Here is a 21,575-nt window from a genome sequence, read left to right as displayed (position 1 = left end):
CTGAGCTGGTCCAGCCTGAGCTGGTCCAGCTGAGCTGGTCCAGCCTGAGCTGGTCCACCTGAGCTGGTCCACCCAGAGCTGGCCAGCCTGAGCTGGTCCAGCCTGAGCTGGTCCAGCTGAGCTGGTCCCCCTGAGCTGGTCCAGCCTGAGTGGTCCAGCCTGAGCTGGTCCACCCTGAGCTGGTCCACCCTGAGCTGGTCCAGCCTGAGCTGGTCCAGCGTGAGGTGGTCCACCCTGAGCTGGTCCACCAGCAACAATCATCATCACTGTAATCATCATCTTCATCACTGTGATCATCATCTTCACTGTAATCATCATCATCATCATCACTGTAATCATCATCATCATCATCACTGTAATCATCATCATCATCATCATCATCACTGTAATCATCATCATCATCATCACTGTGATCATCATCATCATCACTGTAATCATCTTCATCACTGTAATCATCATCTTCATCACTATCATCATCATCACTGTGATCATCATCACTGTAATCATCATCTTCATCACTGTAATCATCATCTTCATCACTGTGATCATCATCTTCATCACTGTGATCATCATCACTGTAATCATCATCTTCATCACTGTAATCATCATCATCATCTTCATCACTGTGATCATCATCTTCATCACTGTGATCATCATCATCACTGTGATCATCATCTTCACTGTAATCATCATCATCATCACTGTGATCATCATCTTCACTGTAATCATCATCTTCATCACTGATCATCATCATCATCACTGTGATCATCATCTTCATCACTGTGATCATCATCATCATCACTGTAATCATCATCTTCATCACTGTGATCATCATCATCACTGTGATCATCATCTTCACTGTAATCATCATCTTCATCACTGTGATCATCATCATCATCACTGTAATCATCATCTTCATCACTGTGATCATCATCTTCACTGTAATCATCATCTTCATCACTGTGATCATCATCATCATCATCACTGTAATCATCATCTTCATCACTGTGATCATCATCATCACTGTGATCATCATCTTCACTGTAATCATCATCTTCATCACTGTGATCATCATCTTCATCACTGTGATCATCATCTTCACTGTAATCATCATCTTCATCACTGTGATCATCATCTTCACTGTAATCATCATCTTCATCACTGTGATCATCATCACTGCAGTCATCAAATCCACTCTATTGAAGTGCGATCACCAATGTCTCTCAATCGATCGATCACTTATTGACTGATCGATGTTCACGTGCTGGTTCATGGAGCTGCTGCTGGAGCAGAGTCCTTGATCCCAGATCCTTGATCCCAGATCCTTGATCCCAGATCCTTGATCCCAGATCAGCGGCGCCGGGCTGCAGCGTCTGTGATGAGACGTAGATGAGTAAAGGGAGTGGAGAAGGTGGGGGCTGCTGGAACCATCCCTCCTTGGCTTCATGATGCTCACAGTGACCACACACAAGTATTATGGGATGTAATCCATGTTTTCCCGCCCTGCTGCCAGGTGAGCCGAGGCTTCCTGGGAGCCCAGCAGTCATGTCGCAGCAGGAGGACCCGGAGCAGTACCTCTTTGTAGATCGCGCTCTGGTCTACAACCCGACCGCACAGGCTGACTGGACCGCCAAGAGGCTGGTGTGGATTCCATCAGAACGCCACGGCTTTGAAGCTGCCAGTGTTGGAGAGGAGCGTGGGGATGAAGTGGTGGTGGAGCTGGCAGAGAACGGGAAGAAGGCCGTGGTGAACAAGGACGACATCCAGAAGATGAATCCACCCAAGTTCAGTAAAGTGGAGGACATGGCCGAGCTGACCTGTCTGAACGAGGCCTCGGTGCTCCACAACCTCAAAGACCGCTACTACTCCGGCCTGATCTACGTAAGTGCACGTGGTACGTTCACGGGGATCCTGGCACCTCTGGACCGCGCCCCCATTCGGGACGGCTGATTGGCTGCTTGTTCTTTCTCCGTTTGCAGACTTACTCGGGTCTCTTCTGTGTGGTCATTAATCCCTACAAGAACCTGCCGATCTACTCCGACAACATTATTGAGATGTACAGAGGCAAGAAAAGGCACGAAATGCCCCCCCACATCTACGCTATTTCAGAGTCTGCGTACAGGTGCATGCTGCAAGGTGAGTCTGAGCCTTTAGGAGCTTTAAAAAGATCATTATTTTCCATCTGAAAGTTTGTGGCGCCGTGCTCTGGCAGACTCTGGCAGACTCTGGTAGACTCTGGTAGACTTGGCAGACTCTGGCAGAACTCTGGCAGACTCTGGTAGACTCTGGCAGACTCTGGCAGGACTCTGGGCAGACTCTGGCAGACTCTGGCAGACTCTGGTAGACTCTGGCAGACTCTGGCAGACTCTGGCAGACTCTGGTAGACTCTGGCAGACTCTGGCAGACTCTGGTAGACTCTGGCAGACTCTGGCAGACTCTGACAGACCCTGGCAGACTCTGGCAGACTCTGGTAGACTCTGGCAGACTCTGGTAGACTCTGGCAGACTCTGGCAGACTCTGGCAGACCCTGGCAGACTCTGGTAGACTCTGGCAGACTCTGGCAGACTCTGACAGACTCTGGCAGACTCTGGCAGACTCTGACAGACTCTGACAGACTCTGGTAGACTCTGGCAGACTCTGGCAGACTCTGGTAGACTCTGGCAGACTCTGGCAGACTCTGATAGACTCTGGCAGACTCCAGAAATGATTCTGGAGTCTACCAGATGGGAGAAAGAGGCCAGTAGGTTTGGAAAAGAGACGTTCCGGATATTTAAGGAGGACTAGCATCCTGTCACTCTTGATATGTCCAGTCCACGTCAGGGAGGAGGTTTCTCGTGTCTAACGTAAGTTCGCCTTTATTGGATCATGTGTTGCCGCTCTGTTAAGAAAAGTCTTTTATCAGAGAAGAACAATGAGCTGTGTTGACGTGGTCATGATGTCACAGAGGCTTCGAACCGCCATGTTACCATGGTTACCATGAACCGGTACCATGGTGTCCCGTTGAGCGGTGCAGAGCCGGTACTCTGGTGGAAAGGCACCTGGGGTCAAAGCCATCAGTACCAGGTGGTTCCTGGGGAAGGTGTCCAGCTCCAGCCACGTGCACTAATACCTTCCAGATGTTGTGCATGTGGTCAATATACTTGATATATTCTTATATACGTGTCCTCCTCCCCTGTCTCCACAGACCGAGAGGACCAGTCCATCCTGTGCACGTGAGTGTTCATCCTGGACTCTTTGTATTCACGTGCACATGCAGAAGGTTCTGCAGATGAGGCTTCCTTTGATTTTCCTAAATGATTGGAAATGAGTCGGAATATTATTGAAGTCATCAGACAAAAATAGAAACTTAAATTGGTCCAAATTATTTGGCAGAGCAGAATTTCAAACATTTTGTAGGTTGTAAACAACCGCAAATGGTCATTAATGGAATTTGCAGCATTGCATTGCTGGCTTCAGAGGATCCGTCTGGACTTTGAGGACCAACATTCACCAACAGTCTCTGAAAATTTGTGTGCAGCCATGAAAATGGAAAAAGCCCATGTGTGTGTTCCATATTTCATTCCAGAGGCGAGTCTGGAGCTGGCAAGACGGAAAACACTAAAAAGGTCATTCAGTATCTGGCACATGTGGCCTCCTCCCACAAAGGAAGAAAAGATCACGTTCCTGTAAGTAACCTGGCGCTACTCCCGTGTGGAATAATCAGGACGTGTGCCAATCAATATTTGCGATTGTCAATCGATGACTTTAGTAACGCTGATCCGTTGTGGCTGTGGGTGCGAGCTGTGTCTGCATCTAATCATGACTTATCTGTTCACAAGCAGCCAGAATCGCCAAAGCCGCTCAAACTACAGGCAAGTCGTCTTCTAGTGGTTTTTTAAAGGTCACAGCAGGTCTTTAGATCGCTCAGTTTCACCAGAACTCACTTCCTGTCCGTCCTTCAGGGGGAACTGGAACACCAGCTTCTGCAAGCAAACCCCATCCTGGAATCTTTTGGGAACGCGAAGACGGTGAAAAATGACAACTCATCACGATTTGTGAGTAAACCAAGCAGAAGGCTGATCTATATTTAGATGGTGTAAAATGGAAGCAGGTAGAAACTAAAACACCATTTTCATCGTAAAACTGCAAACTTGCTTCGTTGAAATAATCTGGCCCAGATTATACTGCAACACTGGCTATCTGGGTTCCTGCACTCATTTCCTCAAGTTCTTTGGTGTCTAAAGCTTTGTCTTTCTTTCATTTGACAGGGGAAGTTCATCCGCATCAACTTTGATGTGACCGGATACATTGTTGGAGCCAATATTGAAACCTGTATCTGTTTTGGAGGCCTGCAGAGCCTCCAGCTGTTGTTATCAGACCTGGAGGATGACCGTGTAGCTGACCGTGTAGCTGACCGTGTAGCTGACCTTGCAGATGACCGTGTAGCTGACCGTGTAGCTGACCTTGTAGCTGACCTTGCAGATGACCGTGTAGCTGACCGTGTAGCTGACCGTGTAGCTGACCTTGCAGATGACCGTGTAGCTGACCGTGTAGCTGACCTTGCAGATGACCGTGTAGCTGACCTTGTAGCTGACCGTGTAGCTGACCTTGCAGATGACCATGTAGCTGACCTTGCAGATGACCTTGCAAATGACCGTGTAGCTGACCTTGCAGATGACCGTGTAGCTGACCTTGCAGATGACCGTGTAGCTGACCGTGTAGCTGACCGTGTAGCTGACCTTGTAGCTGACCTTGCAGATGACCGTGTAGCTGACCTTGCAGATGACCGTGTAGCTGACCTTGCAGATGACCGTGTAGCTGACTGTGTAGCTGACCTTGCAGATGACCATGTAGCTGACCTTGCAGATGACCTTGCAAATGACCGTGTAGCTGACCTTGCAGATGACCGTGTAGCTGACCTTGCAGATGACCGTGTAGCTGACCTTGCAGATGACCTTGCAGATGACCGTGTAGCTGACCTTGCAGATGACCGTGTAGCTGACCGTGTAGCTGACCTTGCAGATGACCTTGCAGATGACCGTGTAGCTGACCTTGCAGATGACCGTGTAGCTGACCGTGTAGCTGACCTTGCAGATGACCGTGTAGCTGACTGTGTAGCTGACCTTGCAGATGACCTTGCAGATGACCGTGTAGCTGACCGTGTAGCTGACCTTGCAGATGACCTTGCAGATGACCGTGTAGCTGACCTTGCAGATGACCGTGTAGCTGACCGTGTAGCTGACCTTGCAGATGACCTTGCTGGTGTCTAGGGGGACTGCCATCTGCTAGGTCGAACATTGCACAGACGTTTCCTTTAACCAGGCCTCTGCCAGACCTGCTGGAGAAGTCCCGAGCCGTCCGGCAGGCCAAAGACGAGCGCACCTTCCATGTGTTTTACCAGCTGCTGGCCGGAGCTGGAGAGCATCTTAGATGTGAGCGTACTCATGCCTTCAAACATGCTGGTCAAGTTCACATTAGAAGAAATGAACCATGTTAATCCTGGGAAAAGGAACAAGCCAGATGGTTGACGGTTATCCTTCTTATCACAGCGGACTTACTTTTGGAAGGATTCAACAACTACCGTTTCCTCTCCAATGGTCACGTCCCAATTCCTGGCCAGCAGGACAAAGACAACTTCCAGGAGACCATGGACGCCATGCACATCATGAGCTTTGCCCATGAAGAGATTCTGTGTATGTTAGCATGCGTAGTTAAGCTAACATAATCAGAGTGGAGCCATGATGAACGCTTATAAAAGCCCAGAGGTTTGGAAAAAGTCTCATTTCACTGTGGGATTTGTTCTGTTTCCTGTAGCCATGTTGAAAGTGGTGTCGGCTGTGCTTCAGTTTGGAAACATTGTCTTTAAGAACGAGAGGAACACTGAACAAGCCTCTATGCCTGATAATACTGGTGGGTTCACACACACACACACACACACACACGCGCGCAGAAACACACTCGTTCCTTTGCTTTCCCCATCCTCTGCCTGCTGTTTGGGTAGCGTAGTGTTCCTTCTCCTGGAAACGTTACCACCCTAACCTTAACCCTAACCCTGCTTTAACCCTAACTAACCCTAACCCTGCTTTAACCCTTACCCTGCTTTAACCCTAACTAACCCTAACCCTGCTTTAACCCTAACCCTAACCCTGCTTTAACCCTTACCCTGCTTTAACCCTAACTAACCCTAACCCTGCTTTAACCCTAACTAACCCTAACCCTGCTTTAACCCTAACCCTAACCCTGCTTTAACCCTTACCCTGCTTTAACCCTGCTTTAACCCTAACTAACCCTAACCCTGCTCTAACCCTTACCCTGCTTTAACCCTAACTAACCCTAACCCTGCTCTAACCTTAACCCTGCTTTAACCCTTACCCTGCTTTAACCCTTACCCTGCTTTAACCCTAACTAACCCTAACCCTGCTTTAACCTTTACCCTGCTTTAACCCTAACTAACCCTAACCCTGCTTTAACCCTAACCCTAACTAACCCTAACCCTTAAATAGATCATAATGTAACACTTTGTGTTTTTCACATAAAAAGCATCTAAGTTTGTGCCGTAACATGAAAAATGGAAGCTTTAAAGGGTGTGATTATTAATTACCACATGCTAATTAGCCATAGCTGCGCTACGCTACGCTATGTTGTATGCAGCAAATTCAGAATCAAGGAAGCAGCTTTAAATACTTGTAGCTCAAGAGGATTTTGCACTTTTGACTTTTCCTCGAGCTCCAGCCATCATGTCTTTATTTTATTTTCAATTTTGATGTTTTTAAATGGCAGCTGACTGGAATTGATCCACCAGCTTTGATTGATTCTTTAGTTCTAAAGGCTTGATTGATCCCTTTGTGAGATCTCCCTCTGTGTCCTCAGCTGCTCAAAAGCTGTGTCATCTTCTGGGCATGAATGTGATGGACTTCAGCAGAGCCATCCTGTCTCCACGGATCAAAGTGGGAAGAGATTATGTCCAGAAAGCACAGACCAAAGAGCAGGTCAGTCATTTATCATTGTTCTGAAATGACCCACCTCGTAGTCTGGAGCCGGTCCATCGCATGTATAGCATATAGTCTAGAATTATATCGTAGAGATCGTTGAGCCACTGGTTCTATTTGAGAGAGAAAAGCATGTAAACTCATTACGTTTGCATTTACAGTCTCCCCATTAAAAACACAGGATGTACAGTTAGCTTCACCATTTTGTCATGTTTCTAGGTCTTGTGTGAATGAGCTCTGTTAGAATGTATAGGGATGGAGGTGTACATGAAAGGCCATGACAGTGACCACAAAAGCCCCTATTCTTATTCTTAAGAGCTGAAACAGCTTATTTTAACCTGCTGTTCAACTCTTAAGGCAGGCGTGTGCAACAGTCGTGCTGTCTGATCAGCATCTTGTGACACACCTGTGGGGGTGGGTGGATTTTGGTCAGCTCAAGAAAATGTGAGCCAAAGCAAGTGGGGGAAAAGTGTTGCATTGATATTTTTGCTGTGTGGCGTATATAGGCAGTAGTAACCAAGGATAGCGTGACTGCCTTCTGAACAGAGATCAAAGACGTGTCTGATTTAGCACCGTTCAGTTCCTACCCCTAACCCCTAACCCCTACCACTAACCCCTACCACTAACCCCTAACCCCCAACCCCTAACCTCTTACCCTTAACCCCTAACCCCTACCCCCAACCCCTAAGCCCTACCCCTAACCTCTAACACCAACCCCTACCCCTAAACCCTAACCCCCAACCCCTAACCTCTTACCCTTAACCCCTAACCTCTAACCCCTACCCCTAACCCCTAAACCCTACCCCTAACCTCTAACACCAACCCCTACCCCTAAACCCTAACCCCCAACCTCTTACCTCTAACCCCTACCCCTAAGCCCTACCCCTAACCTCTAACACCAACCCCTACCCCTAAACCCTAACCCCCAACCCCTAACCTCTTACCCTTAACCCCTAACCTCTAACACCAACCCCTACCCCTAACCCCTACCCCTACCCCTACCCCCCAACCCCTAACCCCTAACCTCTTACCCTTAACCCCTAACCTCTAACCTCTAACCCCTACCCCTAAACCCTACCCCTAACCTCTAACACCAACCCCTACCCCTAACCCCTACCACTAACCCCTAACCCTCCGTGGGGTCGTGCAGAATTGTTGAGTCCACCCTCTTATATTGTTGCCTGTGGTTTCTCTCCTCTGATCTGCTCTTGTCCGGCAGGCTGACTTTGCTGTTGAGGCCTTGGCTAAAGCCACGTACGAGCGCCTGTTCCGCTGGCTGGTTCATCGCGTCAACAGAGCTCTAGACCGAACCAAGAGACAGGGCGCTTCCTTCATAGGCATCCTGGATATTGCCGGCTTTGAAATTTTCCAGGTTTTTGTTTTTTCAGCTTGTTCTCTTTGTGTTTGTGTTGTTGACCATCAAGGTTTTTTGTTGTCAGTGGGGTCAGCGCTAACCCCAACCCCAACCCTAACCCCAACCCTAACCCTAACCCCAACCCTAACCCCAACCCCAACCCTAACCCTAACCCCAACCCTAACCCCAACCCCAACCCTAACCCTAACCCCAACCCCAACCCCAACCCTAACCCTAACCCTAACCCCAACCCCAACCCCAACCCTAACCCCAACCCTAACCCCAACCCCAACCCCAACCCCAACCCTAACCCCAACCCTAACCCCAACCCCAACCCCAACCCTAACCCCAACCCTAACCCCAACCCCAACCCCAACCCTAACCCCAACCCTAACCCTAACCCCAACCCCAACCCTAACCCTAATCCTAACCCTTCTCTTTTGTTTCTGCATCACTCCAGCTTAACTCGTTTGAACAGCTCTGCATTAACTACACCAATGAGAAGCTGCAGCAGCTTTTCAACCACACCATGTTCATCCTGGAGCAGGAAGAGTACCAGAGGGAGGGCATTGAGTGGAGCTTCATCGACTTCGGACTTGACCTGCAGCCGTGCATTGACCTCATTGAGAGACCGGTGCGTCTCAGGAGACACAGTAAAATCACATGCTGAATTTGAAGGATTCGAAGTTTCAGCTTCTCTGAAACGTTTGCAGGCACATCCTCCTGGTGTGTTAGCTCTGCTGGATGAAGAGTGCTGGTTTCCTAAGGCCACAGACAAGACATTTGTGGAGAAGCTCATCCAGGAGCAGGGCTCTCACGCTAAATTCCAAAAGCCGAGGCAACTCAAAGATAAAGCAGATTTCTGCATCATCCACTACGCTGGCAAGGTACGCTTGTTTCATCTCCCCAAGACTCCTGAGAGAGGTGGGTGGGTGGGTGGAGAGATGGATGGATGGGTGGGTGGAGAGATGGGTGGATGGGTGGGTGGAGAGATGGGTGGATGGGTGGGTGGAGAGATGGATGGGTGGATGGGTGGGTGGGTGGAGAGATGGATGGGTGGATGGGTGGGTGGGTGGGTGGAGAGATGGATGGATGGGTGGGTGGAGAGATGGATGGGTGGGTGGAGAGATGGGTGGATGGGTGGGTGGAGAGATGGATGGATGGGTGGGTGGAGAGATGGATGGGTGGGTGGGTGGGTGGATGGATGGATGGATGATGGATGATGGATGGATGATGGGTGGGTGGGTGGGTGGCCACCACCCTCCTTTCATCCTCTCACTTGTGCTGTAGGTGGATTATAAAGCCGACGAGTGGCTGATGAAGAACATGGACCCCCTCAATGACAATGTGGCCACACTCCTGCATCAGTCTGCTGACAGATTTGTGGCAGAACTTTGGAAAGATGGTGAGCGCCATTAAAACGTTACTGCCATGTTGCTAACGAGATGTTAATGCTGCTAACGAGACCTCCGGTACGTCGGTCAGACCTACTACCTGCTGCCTGTATGTTGAGCCAGCGCTGCACATTTCTCACTATTATCAATTAATCAATCTTTTCTCTGTTGTAGACATTCAGAACATTCAAAGGGCTTCATTCTATGACAATGTCACTAGTCTGGATGAGCCGGCAGGTGAATGACCGGGTCAGACTGGAGCAGACCTGGGCTAAAATAGTGACTGCAACAGGCAATTTGGTTGTTGTCTAAAAGTATCAGTCGTGCTTTACTGAGTATTTGGACGTCCTCCTGAGTATTTGGACGTCTGATAGATGGTATATTTTTGCCCAGGTCTGGTTTTCTGTGGAACGGCTGCCATTGGCCCCCTGCTGCATGGCTCCTTGTCTCAGCCAAAAGTTACATTTCTCTCTGAACAAGCAGCAGCCGCAAAGAGCTGCCTTGCTCAGCTAGTTTGCTTTATTTGTCTCTGTGTTATCTTGGAAGATGGTCCTGTGATCTCTGCATGGTCACAAGTGTTTTCAAACTTGCTAGTATTTATTCCTCCATGCTCATATGATGCAGCCACAGGCACCAGCATGGGTGGTGAATTAAAAGCAGGCGTCAGTATTTGTTGTGGACCTCAGGTTAGTGGGTCCAGAGGCAAAGCTTTTATTAAACCTTAACTATCCAGGCGTTCACTACTCCTTATTAAACCTTAACTATCCAGGCGTTCACTACTCCTTATTAAACCTTAACTACCCAGGCGTTCACTACTTATTAAACCTTAACTATCCAGGCGTTCACTACTCCTTATTAAACCTTAACTACCCAGGCGTTCACTCCTTATTAAACCTTAACTATCCAGGCGTTCACTACTCCTTATTAAACCTTAACTACCCAGGCGTTCACTACTTATTTAACCTTAACTATCCAGGCGTTAACTACTCCTTATTAAACTTTAACTATCCAGGGGTTCCCTACTCCTTATTAAACCTTAACTATCCAGGCGTTCACTACTTATTAAACCTTAACTATCCAGGCGTTCAGTACTCCTTATTAAACCTTAACTACCCAGGCGTTCACTACTTATTTAACCTTAACTATCCAGGCGTTCACTACTCCTTATTAAACCTTAACTATCCAGGCGTTCACTCCTTATTAAACCTTAACTATCCAGGCGTTCACTACTTATTTAACCTTAACTATCCAGGCGTTCACTACTTATTTAACCTTAACTATCCAGGCGTTCACTACTCCTTATTAAACCTTAACTATCCAGGCATTCACTACTCCTTATTAAACCTTAACTATCCAGGCGTTCACTACTCCTTATTAAACCTTAACTATCCAGGCGTTCACTACTTATTAAACCTTAACTATCCAGGCGTTCACTACTCCTTATTTAACCTTAACTATCCAGGCGTTCACTCCTTATTAAACCTTAACTATCCAGGCGTTCACTACTTATTTAACCTTAACTATCCAGGCGTTCACTACTCCTTATTAAACCTTAACTATCCAGGCATTCACTACTCCTTATTAAACCTTAACTATCCAGGCGTTCACTACTCCTTATTAAACCTTAACTATCCAGGCGTTCACTACTCCTTATTAAACCTTAACTACCCAGGCGTTCACTACTCCTTATTAAACCTTAACTATCCAGGCGTTCACTCCTTATTAAACCTTAACTATCCAGGCGTTCACTACTTATTTAACCTTAACTATCCAGGCGTTCAGTACTCCTTATTAAACCTTAACTATCCAGGCGTTCACTACTCCTTATTAAACCTTAACTATCCAGGCGTTCACTACTCCTTATTAAACCTTAACTACCCAGGCGTTCACTCCTTATTAAACCTTAACTATCCAGGCGTTCACTACTCCTTATTAAACCTTAACTATCCAGGCGTTCACTACTCCTTATTAAACCTTAACTACCCAGGCGTTCACTACTCCTTATTAAACCTTAACTATCCAGGCGTTCACTCCTTATTAAACCTTAACTATCCAGGCGTTCACTACTCCTTATTTAACCTTAACTATCCAGGCGTTCACTACTCCTTATTAAACCTTAACTACCCAGGCGTTCACTACTTATTTAACCTTAACTATCCAGGCGTTAACTACTCCTTATTAAACCTTAACTATCCAGGGGTTCCCTACTCCTTATTAAACCTTAACTATCCAGGCGTTCACTACTTATTAAACCTTAACTATCCAGGCGTTCAGTACTCCTTATTAAACCTTAACTACCCAGGCGTTCACTACTTATTTAACCTTAACTATCCAGGCGTTCACTACTCCTTATTAAACCTTAACTATCCAGGCGTTCACTACTTATTTAACCTTAACTATCCAGGCGTTCACTACTTATTTAACCTTAACTATCCAGGCGTTCACTCCTTATTAAACCTTAACTATCCAGACGTTCACTACTTATTTAACCTTAACTATCCAGGCGTTCACTACTCCTTATTAAACCTTAACTATCCAGGCGTTCACTACTCCTTATTAAACCTTAACTATCCAGGCGTTCACTCCTTATTAAACCTTAACTATCCAGGCGTTCACTACTTATTTAACCTTAACTATCCAGGCGTTCACTACTCCTTATTAAACCTTAACTATCCAGGCGTTCACTACTCCTTATTAAACCTTAACTATCCAGGCGTTCACTACTTATTTAACCTTAACTATCCAGGCGTTCAGTACTCGTTAGCCTGTGTTCAGTGATGAATGTGTCTGCTGAAATCCATCCAACCCATGGCTTCCTCAGACATCCCACGTGCATCATTAGCGTTAGCATTGCTGTGGCTGCGGGTGGAGCTAGGAGTGATCTCCTCCAGCTTTTGGCATTACAGAATTGCTCCACTGGCTAAAGTTTAGTGATGAGATCAGAAAATGAGTCAATGACCTGATTTCTAGTCAATGACCTGATCTTCTAGTAGAGCTATCAGAAGGTGTAGATCCTTCGTCATTCACAGAAGCTCCAGTCATGTGATGCTTCAGATGATTGACATGTGCTTCTTGTTTGTTTGAAACCAACTTTCTTCATCCATCTACATCTTTGTGTGCACATCAACTGTTGCTGAAAGCATTCTCCTCATGCTTCTGTTCCTGCTAAAGTTCCCGCTCTGAGCAGTTACCTGTGTTGTTCCAGTTGATCGTATCGTCGGCCTTGACCAGGTAGCAGGAATGAGTGAGACGGCCTTTGGAGCCACCTACAAAACCAAGAAAGGGATGTTCCGCACTGTGGGACAGCTCTACAAGGAGTCGCTCACCAGGCTGATGGCCACTCTGAGGAACACTAACCCCAACTTTGTGCGCTGCATCATCCCCAACCATGAAAAAAGAGTAAATCCTTTATTATAAGCTTTTCTGGGGACCTTTAACTGCTTTCATATTGTAATATTAAGACTCATCAGTGCAAGAAATTCATTTGTCAAAATGGTTTTTAGGCTGGCAGATTGGAGCCTCATTTAGTTTTGGACCAGCTCAGATGCAATGGAGTTCTAGAAGGAATTCGGATCTGCAGGCAGGGCTTCCCCAACCGTATTGTGTTCCAGGAGTTCAGACAGAGGTATTCACCAACATTTAGGATGTATTTTAGTCAGAGGAAGAGCTGCTGATTGTGTATCTGCCCTCATGCTTCCAGATATGAGATCCTGACACCCAACGCCATCCCCAAAGGATTCATGGATGGGAAACAAGCCTGTGAACGAATGGTAGGTCTTAGAGGTTATGGTAGTATTTTATTGGTGAAAGTCATATAGTGTCATATATAAAGTCATATATGCTCAATTCATGATAATTACAATTAGATATCCTAACAACGACCTTTTTAGCCTAGCAAAATACGGCCAAGGAGTTGGAACAGGTGTCAGTCCAATCAGAATGAAGGCTTCTCTCAGCTAATAGTGGGACTATTACTGAGGTAAACTATGGAGTTAAACTATGGTACCGACCATCGGGACAGCAATGAACTGTCTGACTGTGAAGAAGCAACTCTTGTGGTGGTTTCTATGACCTTGTGGCTCAGGGCTGTACTGGTAGCACAGCGGTTTGCAGAGGCGTTATTACCGTCTGCATCAGGATCCAATCCTACGATGCTGTGGTCCTTGGCCAATCGTGCTCCTGAGCCTTAAGGTTTTCTACAGCTGTGGCTGCAAATGCTTATCTCCAGGAAGTTGGTGGACATGGTGGTTACACTCAGTGTCGCTATCACCCCCACTTTGGTCTGTTGTGGGACTTGTGTGATGCTTTGGTGTTGTGTCTTCCCTCGTGCTTTGGAAGCAGCTACATTTTCCCAAGACACCTGTGTCATCGTCCTGATCTCTTGCATCCAGGGGTCACATGGGCACACGTACACATGAGGGACGGTTCTGTAAAACTAAGGCCTGGAAGGTAACGCTTTCCACCCAAGCCTGGTAGAGTTTTGCATCTGTCAAACGTCACCAAGTCGTCACTGGGATGGACATGAGGAGCATGTTTAATCTTGACCATTGAGCCATTTCATCCGTAGTAGAACAGGATTCCTCTCGCGGTGCCTGACAGAGCTAACCCTAACCCTAACCCTAAACCCTAAACCTAACCCCTAACCCTCTAACACTAACCCTAACCTAACCCTCACCCTCTAACACTAACCCTAACCCTCTAACACTAAACCCTAACCCTAAACCCTAACCCTCAAACACTAACCCTAACCCTAACCTAACCCTCACCCTCTAACCCTAACCCTCTAACACTAACCCTAACCTAACACAAACACTAACCCTAACCCTCTTACATTAACCCTAACCTAACCCTAAACCCTAAACCCTAACCCCTAACTAAACCCTAACCCTCTAACACTAACCCTAACCTAACCCTCACCCTCTAACAATAACCCTAACCCTTCCTGACAGAGCTAACCCTAACCACTAAACCCTAAACCTAACCCCAAACCCCTAACCCTCTAACCCTAACCCTAATCCGCTAACCCTAACCCTAACTAACCCCTAACTCTAACCCTAACCTAAGCTAACCCTAACCTAGTCATCTGACTCCAGGAGTTTGTCCTCTGGCAGGGTCACAGGCAGAAGCAGGACCCAGATGCAGCACACAAACTACGGAGGAGATCTCAAATTGTGAATGAATTCCAGACTAGGCTCAACTAGATTTAGCTAGCAGCAAAAGCAACGCTTGGTTCAGCAGGACATTGAGACTCTTGCATGTCTAAAGTTTCTCCACCTCCTCTTGGCTCTGGCCAGAATGATGCTGGTTTTATTATTGCACAGTTCTGAATTACTGCCCCGGTTCTTTGCTCACCCGGGGTACCGTTATGTTGTGACGCATCTGAAGGGTTGAGACCTCTGGGGTTCCCATGCTTTCCTTTGACTTTGAGACAAAGAAAGCCAGGTGGTAACTGGGTTATGGAGGGCGAACCACAGATCCAGGTCCCAGCACACCTTTAGGTACTGATCCAATAGAGAGACGGGGACCAGACGCATTAGTGCTCTGCAGGTAGCTCGCGGCTAACGCCAACAGGCTGTAGCCTGTAGCAGAGACCGAACTCTGGAGGTGGTATTAGCGAGATGAAGAAGTGAATGATGAGTGTGGTGATGAGAGTTGAGATGAGACCTCCCATTCACCACCTCATCTGCCTTTAAACGTAGCAGGCCGTGCAGTAATATGTGATGTCCTGAAAATGAATAACTCCGCCCACATGTTTGAACAGATCCACGCCCTGGAGCTGGACCCAAACCTTTTCCGTATTGGTCAGAGTAAGATTTTCTTCCGAACTGGCGTTTTGGCTCATCTGGAGGAGGAGAGAGATCTGAAGATCACTGATATAATCGTCTACTTCCAGTCTGCCTGCCGTGGATACCTGGCACGCAGGTAAAGGGCAGATTCAACCGCCTGCTTGTTTCTTAGTAATAACACATCTTAGTATTTCATTTTCACAGTGACCTGAACAAGCGTTGGAGAAAAACGTTCATGCTGAACTTTGTGAATTGAGCTTTTTCCACTGTTTCACTTTTTCCCACTGGTGTTTAGAGCCTTTGCAAAGAAGCAGCAACAGCTGAGTGCCCTCAAAGTTCTGCAGCGCAACTGTGCTGCCTACCTGAAGCTGCGCCACTGGCAGTGGTGGAGGCTCTTCACCAAGGTAAGGCTTCAGAGGGGCCTTCAGAGGGGCCTTCACAGGGGCCTTCACAGGGGCCATACACAGGGGCCTTCAGAGGGGCCTTCAGAGGGGCCTTCACAGGGGCCTTCAGAGGGGCCTTCACAGGGGCCATACACAGGGGCCTTCAGAGGGGCCATACACAGGGGCCTTCACAGGGGCCTTCAGAGGGGCCATCGGAGGGGCCTTCATAGGGGCCTTCATAGGGGCCATACACAGGGGCCTTCAGAGGGGCCTTCAGAGGGGCCATACACAGGGGCCTTCACAGGGGCCTTCAGAGGGGCCATCGGAGGGGCCTTCATAGGGGCCTTCATAGGGGCCATACACAGGGGCCTTCAGAGGGGCCTTCAGAGGGGCCATACACAGGGGCCTTCAGAGGGGCCATACACAGGGGCCTTCAGAGGGGCCATACACAGGGGCCTTCAGAGGGGCCTTCAGAGGGGCCATCAGAGGGCCTTCACAGGGGCCATCGGAGGGGCCTTCACAGGGGCCATCGGAGGGGCCTTCACAGGGGCCATCGGAGGGGCCTTCACAGGGGCCTTCATAGGGGCCATACACAGGGGCCTTCAGAGGGGCCATCGGAGGGGCCTTCATAGGGGCCTTCACAGGGGCCTTCACAGGGGCCTTCAGAGGGGCCTTCATAGGGGCCATCGGAGGGGCCTTCAGAGGGGCCATACACAGGGGCCTTCAGAGGGGCCATCGGAGGGGCCTTCATAGGGGCCTTCACAGGGGCCTTCAGAGGGGCCTTCATAGGGGCCTTCACAGGGGCCTTCAGAGGGGCCATACACAGGGGCCTTCACAGGGGCCATACACAGGGGCCATCGGAGGGGCCTTCACAGGGGCCTTCATAGGGGCCATACACAGGGGCCTTCAGAGGGGCCATCGGAGGGGCCTTCATAGGGGCCTTCAGAGGGGCCTTCATAGGGGCCATCGGAGGGGCCTTCATAGGGGCCTTCACAGGGGCCTTCAGAGGGGCCTTCACAGGGGCCATCAGAGGGGCCATACACAGGGGCCATCGGAGGGGCCTTCATAGGGGCCTTCACAGGGGCCTTCATAGGGGCCTTCACAGGGGCCTTCAGAGGGGCCTTCACAGGGGCCTTCAGAGGGGCCATACACAGGGGCCTTCAGAGGGGCCATACACAGGGGCCTTCAGAGGGGCCTTCACAGGGGCCATACACAGGGGCCTTCAGAGTTGTTCAGGAATGCAAATCATCATCATTCTGATTTCGTTTGTCCACGTTTTTCATCCATCACTTACATTTGTGGATGTGTCTCAGGTCCGTTTCCGGAGTATCTGTAGTATCCGTGATGTACTAAATAAAGAAATAATATTTAGGGATAAAAAATAAAATAAAGGTGACAGAACGAGAGTAAACACACAAACAGTTGCAGCGAATATTCTTTAAAAAAAGCCAAATTGCGTTTAACACTGGTGGTTCTGCACCAGCCTGAGTAGCCACAGCTGAAGGCTCCTGGACCTCCTGGATGAGGGGACAAACAAGCACCAGCCTGGGTGTGAGCGTCCCCACAGGATCTTCACAGCTTGGGAGGCACCAAGCTGTAGATTTAGACTTTTCCTTCCTTCATACCTTTAGGTGAAGCCGTTGCTGCAGGTCACCAGGCAGGAGGAGGAGATGCAAGCCAAAGATGAAGAGCTGATGAAGGTGAAGGAGAAGCAGTTGAAGGTGGAGAATGAGCTGGTAGAAATGGAGAGTAAACACCAACAGGTAAACATCTCTTCTGTTGTTCTGAAATATGATCCACAGGAAGGATCAGTCATTTCTATTAATTAGCCAGTTTGTGCTCTGAGCTACATTCTTCTTATAATGAGACTGATCTGTTCTCCAGCTACTAGAAGAAAAGAACATTTTAGCGGAGCAGCTCCATGCTGAGACCGAGCTGTTTGCAGAAGCTGAGGAGATGAGGGTCCGTCTGCTTACAAGGAAGCAGGAACTGGAGGAGATCCTGAATGACCTTGAGTCAAGGGTGGAGGAAGAGGAGGAGAGGAACCAGAGTCTTCAGAATGAAAAAAAGAGGATGCAGGCGCACATTCAGGTGTTTCTCTCAACAAACATTCCCAGGGATGCACGTAATGGAGAGATATCAAATATCCTTTCTGTCTTCTCACAGGACCTGGAGGAGCAGCTGGATGAAGAGGAAGCTGTAAGGCAGAAGTTACAGCTGGATAAAGTTACAGCCGACGCAAAGATAAAGAAAATGGAGGAGGACAATCTGCTGCTGGAGGACCAGAACTCCAAATTACTTAAGGTTTGTAAAGTTGTGGATCAACATGCTGGATAATGTGCAGAGTCCCTCGCTCTACGGAACGCTGCTGTCAGCAGGATTCTCTCAGATGGAGCGACCCGCCAGCAGTCTGCTCCTCTCAGCAGGAGGTCAGATGTTCCAACACCTGTTGGAGCGACCCGCCAGCAGTCTGCTCCTCTCAGCAGGAGGTCAGACGGTTCCAACACCTGTTGGAGCGACCCGCCAGCAGTCTGCTCCTCTCAGCAGGAGGTCAGATGGTTTAGCACCTGTTGGAGCGACCCGCCAGGAGTCTGCTCCTCTCAGCAGGAGGTCAGATGTTCCAACACCTGTTGGAGCGACCCGCCAGCAGTCTGCTCCTCTCAGCAGGAGGTCAGATGTTCCAACACCTGTTGGAGCGACCCGCCAGCAGTCTGCTCCTCTCAGCAGGAGGTCAGATGGTTTAGCACCTGTTGGAGCGACCCGCCAGCAGTCTGCTCCTCTCAGCAGGAGGTCAGACGGTTTAGCACCTGTTGGAGCGACCCGCCAGCAGTCTGCTCCTCTCAGCAGGAGGTCAGACTGTTCCAACACCTGTTGGAGCGACCCGCCAGCAGTCTGCTCCTCTCAGCAGGAGGTCAGATGGTTTAGCACCTGTTGGAGCGACCCGCCAGGAGTCTGCTCCTCTCAGCAGGAGGTCAGATGGTTCCAACACCTGTTGGAGCGACCCGCCAGCAGTCTGCTCCTCTCAGCAGGAGGTCAGATGGTTCCAGCACCTGTTGGAGCGACCCGCCAGCAGTCTGCTCCTCTCAGCAGGAGGTCAGACGGTTCCAACACCTGTTGGAGCGACCCGCCAGCAGTCTGCTCCTCTCAGCAGGAGGTCAGACGGTTCCAACACCTGTTGGAGCGACCCGCCAGCAGTCTGCTCCTCTCAGCAGGAGGTCAGATGGTTCCAGCACCTGTTGGAGCGACCCGCCAGGAGTCTGCTCCTCTCAGCAGGAGGTCAGATGGTTTAGCACCTGTTGGAGCGACCCGCCAGCAGTCTGCTCCTCTCAGCAGGAGGTCAGATGGTTTAGCACCTGTTGGAGCGACCCGCCAGCAGTCTGCTCCTCTCAGCAGGAGGTCAGACGGTTCCAGCACCTGTTGGAGCGACCCGCCAGCAGTCTGCTCCTCTCAGCAGGAGGTCAGACGGTTCCAACACCTGTTGGAGCGACCCGCCAGCAGTCTGCTCCTCTCAGCAGGAGGTCAGACGGTTTAGCACCTGTTGGAGCGACCCGCCAGCAGTCTGCTCCTCTCAGCAGGAGGTCAGACGGTTCCAACACCTGTTGGAGCGACCCGCCAGGAGTCTGCTCCTCTCAGCAGGAGGTCAGATGGTTCCAACACCTGTTGGAGCGACCCGCCAGCAGTCTGCTCCTCTCAGCAGGAGGTCAGACGGTTTAGCACCTGTTGGAGCGACCCGCCAGCAGTCTGCTCCTCTCAGCAGGAGGTCAGACGGTTCCAGCACCTGTTGGAGCGACCCGCCAGCAGTCTGCTCCTCTCAGCAGGAGGTCAGACGGTTTAGCACCTGTTGGAGCGACCCGCCAGCAGTCTGCTCCTCTCAGCAGGAGGTCAGACGGTTTAGCACCTGTTGGAGCGACCCGCCAGCAGTCTGCACCTCTCAGCAGGAGGTCAGATGGTTCCAACACCTGTTGGAGCGACCCGCCAGCAGTCTGCTCCTCTCAGCAGGAGGTCAGACGGTTCCAACACCTGTTGGAGCGACCCGCCAGGAGTCTGCTCCTCTCAGCAGGAGGTCAGATGGTTCCAACACCTGTTGGAGCGACCCGCCAGCAGTCTGCTCCTCTCAGCAGGAGGTCAGATGGTTTAGCACCTGTTGGAGCGACCCGCCAGCAGTCTGCTCCTCTCAGCAGGAGGTCAGACGGTTCCAGCACCTGTTGGAGCGACCCGCCAGCAGTCTGCTCCTCTCAGCAGGAGGTCAGACGGTTCCAACACCTGTTGGAGCGACCCGCCAGCAGTCTGCACCTCTCAGCAGGAGGTCAGATGGTTCCAACACCTGTTGGAGCGACCCGCCAGCAGTCTGCACCTCTCAGCAGGAGGTCAGATGTTCCAACACCTGTTGGAGCGACCCGCCAGCAGTCTGCTCCTCTCAGCAGGAGGTCAGACGGTTCCAACACCTGTTGGAGCGACCCGCCAGCAGTCTGCTCCTCTCAGCAGGAGGTCAGATGGTTTAGCACCTGTTGGAGCGACCCGCCAGCAGTCTGCTCCTCTCAGCAGGAGGTCAGATGGTTTAGCACCTGTTGGAGCGACCCGCCAGCAGTCTGCTCCTCTCAGCAGGAGGTCAGATGTTCCAACACCTGTTGGAGCGACCCGCCAGCAGTCTGCTCCTCTCAGCAGGAGGTCAGATGTTCCAACACCTGTTGGAGCGACCCGCCAGCAGTCTGCTCCTCTCAGCAGGAGGTCAGACGGTTCCAACACCTGTTGGAGCGACCCGCCAGCAGTCTGCACCTCTCAGCAGGAGGTCAGACGGTTCCAACACCTGTTGGAGCGACCCGCCAGCAGTCTGCTCCTCTCAGCAGGAGGTCAGACGGTTCCAGCACCTGTTGGAGCGACCCGCCAGCAGTCTGCACCTCTCAGCAGGAGGTCAGATGTTCCAACACCTGTTGGAGCGACCCGCCAGCAGTCTGCTCCTCTCAGCAGGAGGTCAGATGTTCCAACACCTGTTGGAGCGACCCGCCAGCAGTCTGCTCCTCTCAGCAGGAGGTCAGACGGTTCCAACACCTGTTGGAGCGACCCGCCAGCAGTCTGCACCTCTCAGCAGGAGGTCAGACGGTTTAGCACCTGTTGGAGCGACCCGCCAGCAGTCTGCTCCTCTCAGCAGGAGGTCAGACGGTTCCAACACCTGTTGGAGCGACCCGCCAGCAGTCTGCTCCTCTCAGCAGGAGGTCAGATGGTTCCAACACCTGTTGGAGCGACCCGCCAGCAGTCTGCTCCTCTCAGCAGGAGGTCAGACGGTTCCAACACCTGTTGGAGCGACCCGCCAGCAGTCTGCTCCTCTCAGCAGGAGGTCAGACTGTTCCAGCACCTGTTGGAGCGACCCGCCAGCAGTCTGCTCCTCTCAGCAGGAGGTCAGATGGTTCCAGCACCTGCTGGAGCGACCCGCCAGCAGTCTGCTCCTCTCAGCAGGAGGTCAGACGGTTCCAACACCTGTTGGAGCGACCCGCCAGCAGTCTGCTCCTCTCAGCAGGAGGTCAGATGGTTTAGCACCTGTTGGAGCGACCCGCCAGCAGTCTGCTCCTCTCAGCAGGAGGTCAGACGGTTCCAACACCTGTTGGAGCGACCCGCCAGCAGTCTGCACCTCTCAGCAGGAGGTCAGATGGTTCCAACACCTGTTGGAGCGACCCGCCAGGAGTTGCCACGAA

The 21,575-nt window shown here is 50.3% G+C and overlaps 1 protein-coding gene across 5 annotated transcripts in view; it reads left to right on the top strand.

Moving 5' to 3' along the window:
* Nucleotides 1-1,518: 1,518 nt before the first annotated feature.
* Nucleotides 1,519-21,575, top strand: part of LOC101065564 (myosin-10-like) — a 31,747-nt gene continuing 11,690 nt past the window's right edge. For 2 of the 5 annotated variants that reach the window (XM_029850200.1, XM_029850202.1), the window contains exons 1-23: nucleotides 1,519-1,881; nucleotides 1,980-2,136; nucleotides 3,185-3,212; nucleotides 3,566-3,665; nucleotides 3,819-3,851; nucleotides 3,942-4,034; nucleotides 4,248-4,311; nucleotides 5,313-5,411; nucleotides 5,529-5,672; nucleotides 5,794-5,889; nucleotides 6,850-6,968; nucleotides 8,188-8,340; nucleotides 8,783-8,956; nucleotides 9,036-9,209; nucleotides 9,613-9,727; nucleotides 12,922-13,115; nucleotides 13,220-13,341; nucleotides 13,417-13,486; nucleotides 15,478-15,638; nucleotides 15,798-15,906; nucleotides 17,517-17,648; nucleotides 17,770-17,976; nucleotides 18,052-18,189. In XM_029850200.1, the coding sequence (XP_029706060.1) occupies nucleotides 1,546-1,881; nucleotides 1,980-2,136; nucleotides 3,185-3,212; nucleotides 3,566-3,665; nucleotides 3,819-3,851; nucleotides 3,942-4,034; nucleotides 4,248-4,311; nucleotides 5,313-5,411; nucleotides 5,529-5,672; nucleotides 5,794-5,889; nucleotides 6,850-6,968; nucleotides 8,188-8,340; nucleotides 8,783-8,956; nucleotides 9,036-9,209; nucleotides 9,613-9,727; nucleotides 12,922-13,115; nucleotides 13,220-13,341; nucleotides 13,417-13,486; nucleotides 15,478-15,638; nucleotides 15,798-15,906; nucleotides 17,517-17,648; nucleotides 17,770-17,976; nucleotides 18,052-18,189 (3,018 nt within the window). In that variant the 5' untranslated portion in view covers nucleotides 1,519-1,545. Of the gene's footprint in view, nucleotides 1,882-1,979; nucleotides 2,137-3,184; nucleotides 3,213-3,565; nucleotides 3,666-3,818; nucleotides 3,852-3,941; nucleotides 4,035-4,247; nucleotides 4,312-5,312; nucleotides 5,412-5,528; nucleotides 5,673-5,793; nucleotides 5,890-6,849; nucleotides 6,969-8,187; nucleotides 8,341-8,782; nucleotides 8,957-9,035; nucleotides 9,210-9,612; nucleotides 9,728-9,890; nucleotides 9,954-12,921; nucleotides 13,116-13,219; nucleotides 13,342-13,416; nucleotides 13,487-15,477; nucleotides 15,639-15,797; nucleotides 15,907-17,516; nucleotides 17,649-17,769; nucleotides 17,977-18,051; nucleotides 18,190-21,575 lie in introns of all 5 variants that reach the window. The other 3 variants (XM_029850198.1, XM_029850199.1, XM_029850201.1) reach the window with 3 other exon arrangements.

The sequence above is a fragment of the Takifugu rubripes genome, chromosome 17, assembly GCF_901000725.2.
Source record: "Takifugu rubripes chromosome 17, fTakRub1.2, whole genome shotgun sequence".
Classification (NCBI taxonomy): Eukaryota; Metazoa; Chordata; class Actinopteri; order Tetraodontiformes; family Tetraodontidae; genus Takifugu; species Takifugu rubripes.
This window is presented reverse-complemented; position numbering and strand designations above follow the sequence as displayed.